This window comes from Trematomus bernacchii, unplaced genomic scaffold, assembly GCF_902827165.1.
Source record: "Trematomus bernacchii unplaced genomic scaffold, fTreBer1.1, whole genome shotgun sequence".
Taxonomy (NCBI): Eukaryota; Metazoa; Chordata; class Actinopteri; order Perciformes; family Nototheniidae; genus Trematomus; species Trematomus bernacchii.
The window spans coordinates 1,918,151-1,930,270 of NW_022987573.1; the positions used below are offsets into that span (position 1 = coordinate 1,918,151).

General features: G+C 40.0%; 1 protein-coding gene across 8 annotated transcripts in view; it reads left to right on the forward strand.

Annotated features, from left to right (window-relative positions):
- The first annotated feature begins 471 nt into the window (after positions 1–471).
- Positions 472–12,120, forward strand: part of LOC117479536 (membrane-associated guanylate kinase, WW and PDZ domain-containing protein 1-like) — an 88,471-nt gene continuing 76,822 nt past the window's right edge. For all 8 annotated transcript variants that reach the window (XM_034126562.1, XM_034126565.1, XM_034126564.1 and 5 more), the window contains exon 1: positions 472–1,152. In XM_034126562.1, the coding sequence (XP_033982453.1) occupies positions 855–1,152 (298 nt within the window). In that variant the 5' untranslated portion in view covers positions 472–854. The remainder of the gene's footprint in view (positions 1,153–12,120) is intronic.

Here is a 12,120-nt window from a genome sequence, read left to right on the forward strand (position 1 = left end):
CAGATGACATTTTTTTAAAGATTTTTTGTCAAAGCACTTAAGATATTCATTGCTATCGGGATGTTAAGAGCATTCCATGGAATATAACAAAAAGTGTATCTCGAGCCGGTTCCTCAAACTTACCCCACCTTTAACCTGCCTTCAGAGAGAAGCTGGTCTCTGTGGTGCAGTTTCATTATGAATAAAGAGAAAGACTAAACGCTTGAGGTCCTGGGGGGATTAGACGCTGATGGCTGTAATCCGTTTGGAGCGCGTGTGGGGCGTGGGGAGGAGCTTTAGGACCCGGTAGGTGTAGAATTGAGTAGGATTTTCCCTCGTGGAGTAGCAGCTGGACGCATGCGCCCCCCTCCCTCCTACAGTGTCTCCATCCACAGCGCAGGAGCAGAGAATGAACTTGTCTCTTTACCTGCTTAAAGGCGCCACCGGTTGTGTGAACAGCCCAACCTGCTCACGGGACAGGGACATGTTTATCCTGGAAAGTTTACAAAAGCTGAAATACACGACAGTGCAGGAGTCAGAAGTAAAGGATTAGAGAGGAGAAGAGTCCTTGGATGTAAAGCGGGCAATAAGAGAGAGGATTAGATCCCATAGTGAGGAATCACAGCGAGTGTTGTTGTCAAAGATGCGGAAACAACAGCAAAAACAATCCGGATTTTGATCCACTTTGGATATTTACGCGCGCTGGCAGCAGCATGCCTTGGCTCAGGAGAAGGGTGAAAATGTCCAGATTTGGAGTGACACCCAAACATCCTGAAGTTTTCTGTCTGTTGGGACTATTTCTGTGCTATGCATCGGCTGGTTTTTACACCATTCCGCGGAACTAACCGGTTTGGTTTGGACCTGACTCAGTCATCATGTCAAAAGTAATTCAAAAGAAAAACCACTGGATCACTAAAGTGAATGACTGCCTGGTTATCCGGGGCGCTTGCGGGGAGCTTAATGTGGATCTGCGCGGCGGGGCAGAGCATGGAGAGTTTGCATACATCGGGCAAGTTAGGGAGGATGCTGTGGTGTACCAGGACGGTAAACTATGTGAGGGGGAGCTGCTCCTGGAGGTGGAGGGGCTGCCTGTGTCTGGATTACCCCTATATGACATTTTAAATGTGATTAAGTTCTGCAAAGATCCAGTCAGGTTGAAAACTGTGCGTCAAGGTAAGAGAAATTGGAAATAAAGCTGATTAAGTTAACTGTAACTGTCTGCAGTAATGCATGCATGGGAAATGAACACTCATGCACTAGAGTCCCAGTGGAAGTTGTTTCATATATACTTCCATATGGCAAAGCAAATATAAGCACATAACAAAATGGTGATGCGTGTGAGGACAGAGTGCCTCCTGCATGCTTGCTGCTCATCTTCTCTTCCACAGCAGGCAGCCTGGAGTTTTCACCAGGCTTTGACATGAAGCCGGCCTGACAGTCTTCCTGCCCTCATTTTGTCTAACATTGCTAAAGCCACTCTGGGTCAGACCTGCGGGGTCACAGATTAGGCCATTTACAGAGACTGCAAGCTGCAGAGCTTCATCTGCACACCCAACACTAACAGTACACACCTTTTACTGCCAGCTCCTTGACATGTGGGCTTTTGACCTGTCTTTCACAGGCCACAGTCACATTATGTGGCTTGTTGTTTTGTCTGCTGATGGTGACATCCCATCTGAAGCGACATTTGCACAGCTTCTTTTTAGGATGGTAACTTTTACTATGGAGGAATCTGTTTATAGTGTTCCATCCCATCCCACTTCACAAAGGCCAAGGTGACATATTCACAAGTCTTGTTTTTCTCCAGTCAAAAGTTCAAAACCCAAAGATATTCAGTTTACTATGATGTATGAAAACATGAAGAAGCACATCTTATCCATTTGAGAATCCAGTACTTCAAAATATAGACAGGTTATTTGTATGTCAACCAAGATATTGATGAATCAACGTATTGTTCCATCTCCACGTCTTCCTGTGAAGTAATGTTGTTTGTTAACTGAGTGCTTTGTTTGTGAGAGTGGGACACTACTCATGTGCAGCTGGGGTTATTTCTGGAAGTGCTCCCTGCGTGTTAGATGATGTTGACCCATTGCCCACGGTCTGCTGCATCTGCATCTGTCTGAGAGACAGCTAGAGGGATACAGCTTCTGACTCAAACTTTTGTTATACTCTGAATGTTTGTTGTTGTTTGTCCTGTGGGCCAAATCTGGATATTCTGTAATGAGTGAAATTTGAAATATATATTTTTCACGTTTAAAATTTGATTCATTTGTATATTTCACCTGAAGTGTGTCTTTTCCAAACAAACTCGCTTCCTCTCCCCTCACTTACACTCTCACACAATATTTGACAAAGCTCGCTGTCCTTCGTCTCTTGGGAAATCATTAACTGTGTTATATAACAGCGGTTTAGTTTCAGTGTAGCATCATTGCATTTCTATTGCACTGTATGTCTATTTGTTACTGCACAGTGAATGCTTGACCTCTGGATCTGAAATCTCGACCCCTGGGACAAGAGCTCAGCACTAACGCGGCTTTGTGTTTGTAGAACAGGGGATTGTTTGACATACGATCGGACCACGCTTGCAGCATGGGAGATTTTTAATATCCACAAACAGTTTTTTAATTATTGTAAACTCCTATGGACTACACTTCGTTCTTGTAAATGCTTTAACACCCTTACTGTAGACATCCTGGGCCTTCTTCATTGGTTGTTCATTAGTTTCTCACATAAGTCAGCAGATTCTCCTAGGCTGTAATTAAAGGAGGGGGATATTCTTCTATATATCTGAGGAGCTCACAGGACCTCCATTGTACCTCACAGTCTGTTGGGCTTCCATGCAGAACTGGCCAGGAATGGATCAGATGATCTCTCTGCTCTCTTCTTATGGTCACATTTCAGGAGGCCACATCCCCTCAGTACTGTGGGTGGAAACTTTATCGGTGTGTGCAGGCAGGCATGTTGTCACTGCAGTATACTACAGCCCCACAGGTGTGTTGCTCCCTCTGAGGAATGCAGCAAGAAAAAACACCTGAATAAAGTCTGGGCATTCCTGCGGTCATAAGGTGCAATATTACATTTCAGTGGTTTTCAGTCTGGGCTTTTATTAAATCCAAGTGTAAATAACTCTTCAACTTGGGAAGGAATGACAAAAATGTGGGAGATCTGGTTATACAGTTTACACAACAAACGATACAGTGTTAAAGTTGGTACCTGCTTTTGATTTTAGTTTAACAGAGATGCAATGACTTGTGGATGACTTCCAACTCATTGATTAGTTGATCGACTGAGAGTAGCTTTTCATGAAAAAATGACAGAAAATGCCGTTTCCATCCACTCAGATATGAAGATTTACACATTTTCTCTGTTTTACATATATAGTATCAAACTAAATATCTTAGGGTTTGGGACCAGCAAAATACAAAATTGAAAGACATACCCTGAGGCTTAGAGAAACTGGGATGGACATTTTTCAATAGTTTACAAAACAATTAATCTAAAATCTAAAAGAAAATACTGAGTAGCTATTTCATGAAAATGTAATTGAAGTAAGAGTTAAAACAAAATAAGATTATAGTCTATAAAAGGTTCTGTTCTCAAATAATGTTATACTCTCTCTGTTTGTACTGAAGTGCTCTAGCCCAGCTTCAGTTACCTGTCCTCCCAATGTATCACCTGTTCTAATACACTTTTATTGTCTTGGTTTTGCTTGAGAGGAAAAACTAAAACATAACATAGTTAATGTCACTTGCTAACGTTTATTGTCTATATAATTTCAGCATGCACCTGTCACTTGCATTATCTTTAATACATAATGTCCCTCCCTGTGTTTGAAACTCTCTGGCTTATTCAAGCTGCAATAAATACTCACTAAGTACACATGGAATGCAAACACAGTCAACAACCAGGCATCATATTCTCCTTTTTCTTCGTCAATGGGGTGGGTTCACTTAAAAGGAAAATCATTATTTGTTTATTGTTTACAGAGGCCTGGTGAATGATGAATACATTTATTTTATGGCATTTTTTAAGGTTAAAGTACAAAGCGCGAGTACTTACTCACAGATCAAGACTTTGACCCACCAGTGTAGCTTTTTTTATGTTATCTTCAGTTGAATCTAGCTCAAAGGTGAAACGTTTTGTCTTTTAGCTGTATTTGAATGATCATCTGATAACAGGGGTGTCCCTGCTAAGGTGCAAAGGTTGTGCATCAGGTAAAATAAGGTTATTGACATATGACATTTGTTTGTTGAGCAAATTATAGTATATGCATTTGAAACCAAAATAAGTCAAAAACAGCTGTGAACAACAATGTGTTTTACAACTTGGACATTCTTCTGGGCATTTGAGTTTTTACCTTTAAAGTAACCCTAAAACCCCTCCAGCACCTAAACAGTCCGGGGGTTTACGGCGCTCTGATCATGGGTGGGTTTGGCCGGCTATCTCTCTGAACTCCAGGACAAACGGCCTCTGGTCGCCTCAGGTCTCGCCTCCACTTGAACCAAGCCAGAGAGGATCAGGGCCGCCTGCTGGATGCCAGGCATTCCTGAGAGGTGGTGCCAGGAGTTCACCAGGATAAAATATCTATACTTTATACTTCAAACCCTCCTTTAGTTCCTGTTTCACGCCTACTCTCAGGTCACTTCTTGCTTTCACTCGTCACCCTGATCATGACTGGGCGGCATGGTGGTATAGTGATTATCTAGTCCATATGTTTAAACATTTAAACCTTCAGGATACTAAGCGTTTGTTCTGCTAAAGTATCCTTGAGCAAAACTCAGAGAGCAACTCCAGGGTCACTAATAGCTGACCCTACATATGGCCCAAGTTATTGCATCACAATTTGGTTATCCTGTAGGCAAGGAAAGACAGTGAGAGTCAAACCAAAGTATACATTCTACTCTCTTTCTTAAATTAAATAGAAACCATCCTCCGCAGTTAAGCACATATTAGAAGTTGAGCACATAAAGATGAACAGTTGTTATAAAGCGCTGGAAATACAGCATTTATTATTGATTCATGTGTTTGTGTGAAGAACGGTGCGCACAGATCTGATGTTTCCATCCGCTGCTATTTTAAGACTCTTCGGTGGAGTTTGAGTGAAGTTTAAGTCACATGCTTCATGTACATCATGATTTATTTATTAAGTGTCTTCCATAGCACATTGTAGCACTTTGTTTTAATCGACATACCAACCTTTCCACTTAAGGCAAGTGCAAAAACTTATTTGTCATATTTCTTTGTTTCCAAAAATTGAAAGTACACATTAAAACAGAGGTTTTATACACACTTATTGATTTTTTCCCCATAATTACAGATAAGGAGAAGGGCTTAGTAGCATCATCTGTTTCTCTTTCATGTGTCCAGATGTGGTGAAAGCGAATAACCCGACTGTGAAAACAAACAAAAAACAAATAGCCATGTAACCTCAGTGTCTCGTATGTTATCCTGCGATACAAATATCTAACTACATCTTACAACTGACTCTGTTATGTAAAAATTGCACTAAGTTGTGTCACTGACATTGTGTCTTGGTGCACGGTTAAGAAGGCTTACACACATCCAGAGGATGTGACAGCTTTGTCGACACAGATCTCTTCTGTAATGTGCTTGTCCCTGATGCAAGTCCCTTATATTTTCTTAAGTAGTGAGACTTTGTCAGTCTTGATTTTGTGCAGTCGACTGCATAAGTATATCCCTGAAAGGCTTGTCAACGGTTTGTGACATGAATGCTGCAGCTCTCTCCCCTCCTTGTCTCTGAACGCTATGCTTCCTCCTTTTCCTTCCACATCCAACGTCCATGTATGAGCTGTGTCGTTGTTTTGTTTGCCATCAAAAGTATAAGCTCTTTGTTTTGATTAGCATGTTATTATCTTTTTAGAAATGTAAATCTTATATGGCACAAACAGTTACACAGAAGGGAGATTATCATTGTGATAAACTCTGGTGTTGATGTCTTCAAAGGAACTGTTTAAATTAGTGCTGTTTGCATTTGTTGCATTCATTATTTATTTAAATCCACTTTTATTCTTAATGGATTGAATTGCAAGTGGTGCTAACAATGGCAGCATACTAGCGAAGGAGAAGTAACACACACACTACCAGACTGTGTCATTTAAGCTTGAAAAAACGGCTGTAATTCAGAGGCTTTGCCTCAGGTGTTGTAAGAATGAGGTTGGAATGGAGCGCCGACCAGACGGGATACAAGGGAAAATGACTGCTGTGGACACAGATCTCTAGCAGGCAGAGGCATTCATTGTTAATAATCACTCCACTCAGTTAACTGTATGTAACAACGTTTTATGCTCTTTACTCTTTTGAGACTAACACAGAATCAAAGACAAAACTCACTCGCTCGCACATAAACAAACACAATTTATTTGTGTTTAAGTTAGTGTCACATTTTGGTTTGATTGCCTATTTTACGTCATACAGTATGTGAAGAAAAAGCTTAACATTACATGTCACTTGTTAGACGCTTTTATCCAAAGCAACTTACATACTCAATCAATACTGTGGGCAATCCCCACAGGAGCAATTTGGGGTGAAGTGTCTTGCCCAGGGACACAACGACATGCTGACTGCAGTGGGGTTTGAACCTGTGACCCCCTGATCCGAACACCAACACACAACCCACTGCACCACACGCCTCACCTTAAATGTTTTTAATATCCCCAGCGATAAAGGAGAGTATATCGATGCCTGTGCAGTCGGTCCATCAGAAGGTGAGGTCATTCACTGCATGCCAGTTACATTATGAGTGAAAGCATGGAGAGCCCTCAGGGTTTCTACATTTCAGAGAATTTCTTTTGTGTAGCTTGCCTGCATCGTGTTTCACCTCTAACAGTCATACTTGGATGGATACCATGAAAAGTTAGAGAAGCTGCATGATCAAAGATAGACCTCTTAAAAACACAATACTCCAGATCTGATTGTTAAGCATAATGGACGTCAAATTCATGGACAATAAGAGCTGGCGTTATGAGACCTGCTCAGGCAGTCTCATCTATGTTTGGCTTTTTATTGCTTTGTTGTGCTTAAAAAACTGTGACGGATAGAAGTTGCTAAAGTACAAAAAGGAAAAGGAAAGATTTTTCTAATATGCCCTCCAGTTAATGTTTTGTTTTATTTAACACTTCTCAGCTCTCAGGTAGCACAACGAGCTTAATAAAACAAACAAACAGAAGAATAAAATTATCAAAATGATTATCAATAATTATCGATATAATTATCAATCATTCCAAAGTATATGCATGACCCGCCAAACTAAGGGACAGGCGTGGGTCAGGTTTAATCAAGAAGAAGAATATATAAACAAAGAAGAACAAAATATTTGACTGAAAACAGTATTCTGCAATACTTGTACAAAAAAACTATTCTAATAATGAGTTTTTTATCAGAAGAAGTTGCAATAGTGTTTCTCTTGATCGACTAATCAATAAATCCTCAAATGTTTGCTTGCAGCTCTAAATTGAACTTCTCTCTCTAGATATATTCACTTATTTCTAACACCATACCGTGTTAACAACCAAGGGCAACGATAACAATGCCTTCCAGGATAAATTGTCTAAAAATATGCAGTTATATTGTCATATGTACGGACAACGTGTGTATGAACTTCATTTTTCCCCAGTCTGTCGTCTCCACTCAGCGAAAGTAGGACTGAATCAGGTGATCCAGAAAGATAGTGATGCAGCTTTAAGAGCCATTGGATTCTCTCTCTCAGTGTATCGTACGCTGCCTCTCTCCGTTACACTAATATGCACGTGCAGTGACCTAAACACAGTCCTACTAAGTCAGTCACACACACACACACACACACACACACACACACACACACACACACACACGCACACGCACACACGCACACACACGCCCACGCATACGCACACACACACGCTACTGCAAGATAGTCTCATATAGTGGGGATAAATTGACATTTAAGCTGTGTTCCTCCTAGATTCACACATCTGGAAGGGATTACGCACCATTACAGGCTTCGTTTTATACACAGGAATCATAGATCCACTTTTAGTCTAGTGCTTTGGTCTTGTTGTGATTGTTAGGACCAGTAATTACACCTTCCTGGGGAAGCAAATAGCAGGGTGAGAGAAACGTTCTAATTTTCTCAACAGTCATCTGTCATCATGCTGGATTTCACAAACTGAAGCAGGACTTTATCATTTCTATAAACCTTGGCGTGTTGTTGAGCCGAGGTGAAAGGTTTGCAGATGATCCTTAGAGGATTTCTCATCCTGCTGATCTCTCTATACCTCCCTTCCTCCGCGTCCGTCAATCTCCAGAGATTCAGGTTGCTCATAAGCTCTTGATAGGGCTGACCCGACCCTGCTCGGTTTAACCGTGTATAAAACTCTTTATGCACTCAAGCCTGATATCCCAACACTAATATTCACACTGCCGTTTAATCTGAAAGCTATTGGCTGTATGTATTCGTAAAACATATCAAGATGTATATGTTTTAAGCAAAATAAGTGATACAGAAAAGCTAGATTTAGTTTGAGTAACTCCAGCTTAAGCTATACTCCTGTTGTACTTACACTGCAGCTATGACCGCACCAGTAGGATTGCCAGGCTTTTTATGTTTAATGAGTTACAGTGTTGCTGGTCTAATGTGGTGAGAATGTAACTTGCTCAGACTTGCACAGTCCTCCTTCTGTTTCTTTTATTGGAGTCCTAATTGGTTACACTTTATTTAACTTAACAGTGAGGAGGAAGATGGAGAGGGGTGGTCTTTTTCTGAAATGTTTCCATGTGAAATAGTTTTGCTGGAATATCCTCAAAGAGGTATTTTCAGTATTTATTAACCAGGAGAAACGTTTTAGGATTGACCGTTGAGTCTTTTAAAAGTAAAACAATTGTGAAAAAAAGTTGTCCCCTGCATTCAATTTGCATCTTTAGGCTTGATCAATATGTGACCTATAGTCCAAAACACGTATTTATTCAGTTTACTGTGCTATTACACAAAGAAAAGCCGATAATCCTTATATTATAAAAAGAGGAAACTGAGAATCTTGTGTTTTCTTGAAAAATAAACCAATAATCAATTATTTAAATAGCTGCAAGTTATTCAACTCATCATTTTGACTCTACTGTGTTGACAAAACATTTTCTATTCTAAAGGTGAAATATGGTCACAGCATGTTGAGTTGAAATTATATTATACTATTATTGAAAACAGACATTTAGTGACTGTAGCTCTGTAAATTATTCTGGTGGACTTTTATTATGTTTACCACCATTGTTTCCTCTGACATTTTAAAAATGGATCACTTCCTGTGCAGCGGAGGAAGTTTCCTGGCAAAGTGGGACGCCCCTCATGCTGTAGTGTTTACCACAGCAAATGTCCAAACCTTCATTAAATGGCTTCATGTGGGATCACACTATCAGGGCATTGGTTTAGAAGAGAGACACAGACAGCTGGGGATGGTTGTTATATTGCAGAAATGTGTCAGATGAAGCTGTTGACAATACAGATGTAACGTCATGCATAAAGCCCTCTAGTGGTAGGGTCATGTATTCTGATGTAGGTTGATGAAAAGGACTGAGTAGGGGCTGTTGTGGCTTGTTCTAGTTTAGTTTAGAAGTTAAAATCTAATTTGTGTTGTTTTAATTGAATTAATGAAATATACAAAACCTACTATTTACATTGTTTCAGGTAAGTGTGTGTGAGAGTAAATAAGAAACCTAATAATGATAATGATTCAGTGCTAATGATTAAAGTCAAGAAATGTATTGTTGGATGGGTTATATTCAGGGATGCTTTTATTTTGAAATTGCATAGAAGGAACCTACCCTTGTCGCTAGCTGTTAATGATGTTTAAGATTTTATGAAAGACACTTGTATTAATCTTTTTTTGATGGATTGGAGCAGTTTTTAATATAACAATGAAATAATGAATCATCATTTTGTCGAATAGTTTCTTCACTTTATCTGTGCTCAGTTCAGTTGTGAATAACAGAGATTTAAACTTGACAGAGTGGTTCCACTTAACCCAAACCCGACCACATAAACAGGCGCTGATGTCAGTAAGCAGAACCAACTTTGATCTCAGAGGTTAAGAGGAACCCAACTAGAGTTCCCATGATCTTGTTCCCAGAGTTCTCACCCCGGAAAAAGGTGACAAAGTTCAATCATGCCAAAGGACTGACGACTCCAAACAGGTGGAGGAGGTTCAAACACCTTCATGAAGTCTCTGTGTCAGTGTGTTCACATAGTGTGGACACTGGGACACACAATATGTTGTGCATTCCCCATCGTATATCTGCTTCTTTTGGCAGGTGGAAGGACGTCCTATCTAAATCAAAGCAGCTTTGCAGGAACTGCTTCCTTCATCTGATATTCTCATTACTGTCAAGAAGCTTGAAGACTGTTCTGGTGTCATGGTTAGTTAGTCACAGTAGCAGACAGACCGCAAGAATTGGAGCTGATCATTTGTTGTGAAGAAAGCCTTTTTATTATCGTGTTTATGGCCCTGTAGCTTCTTAAAGCTGCATAAAAGTTCTAGCTACTGCTGTAATATAGTTAACAAAGCTTATATAAAACATAGCAACTCCTCCACATACTGTAGCTCATGTGTTTAGCAGCTTCACACAGTCTGATTGATGTGTTGCATGTAAACAGCTGTGTGTGCATCTGGAACTCATCTGCATAATACCCATAAGACATTTCTCTGTTGAATGGCACAGATCAATCCTCAACATCCCTCAGTACTGTGACAGTTTTAGTAAACTGTCCTGTGGCATATATACAAGCTATACAATAAAATAAAATCTTCAAAAGAAACTGTCAAATTGCTTGCGTCACCCTAAAATATCTGACAAATATTCGTAAATAAAAAGCTTAGTCCATCTCTAAAATACTTTGATTTTATGTCTACTGTAAGTACACTGTATCACAGAGCAGAATTGTTATAATGAGCTGTATAATACCATAGGTAAAACCCATAACACCTCATTTTAATACAGTTGATGTTTCTGATTTCAGTGAATTCATTTTAAACTAACCCAGAAATTCAGTTGCCTGCTTTTGAAACTGACGCCAGAGTAGGTTCAGTTTAATCAAGACATGAGCCTACATCAGTGTTAGCTGCTCTTACCATCTTAGTTTATAGAAGAAGCATTGTAGCACAAGCTCATTAGCATGTTTAGCTAAAGCTGATGACATGACATTCTTTTTGTAAGTATTTGGTCAAAGTACCAGGTCAGAGTGAGATAGCGTTGACCAGGTGGTGTTGGCTACTCATCCTGAAGGGGATGTGTCTGTACCAAATGTCATGGTAATCCATCTGGTACTTGTTCAGATATTTGCTAAGGGCGGTAAAAAGGAACCTCATGGTCGCTAGGTAAGGTCAGGGATCATCAAAGTCATATCAGGCTTCATCCTCTGGGCACCTTGGCTGTCTGTACCGAATGTCATGCTATTCAATAGCTGTGGAAATATTTCAGTGTTAGAACAATGACTGGAACTAAAAGTTGTTAGCTAAAGATGATGTTAAGACATGAAGTGGTTTTTGCCTGACCAGATATTCATTTTACATAAACAAAAAAGGATAAAAGCAGCGAATCTGCAGCTGATTGACCTATCCATTGGAGTAGACTGATCATGTCAGAAATAATCACATCCTATTGTCCGACTAGTTTTGAAGCCTTATACTGTAGACATTATAGTTTCTTCTCCTCTATCCGCACAGTGTCTGAGCTGTACATGTCTGACTGTCTGGTCAGGACCAAACATAAACAAATCACATGATGCTTCCTAAAAACAATATTTTCCTTCAGTCTTTTGGCCTGCTTTCACATACAAACCTACCACAATCTGACACATGTCTCCTCCTATCAAATCACTTGCTGTTTTTCTTCCAGCTGTGGCTCTGAATCACTGTACTTCCAGATTAAATGTAGACTCTTTGCAAAGCAGCGTAATGATGGAAACATCTTTCTTGAGCTGTTGGTGTCTGCTAAATTTACTTTGAACATGTAACTTAACTCGCTCTCCGTCTTATCTTGTTCTGAGCTGCTTTTGTAAACGTGAACTGAAAGTAACTCAAAACTCATCAAGCTCTGCGCAGGAAAACAGTGTTTTAATCTTTAATGTTTGTCTTTGTTCTCGATATAGAGCTC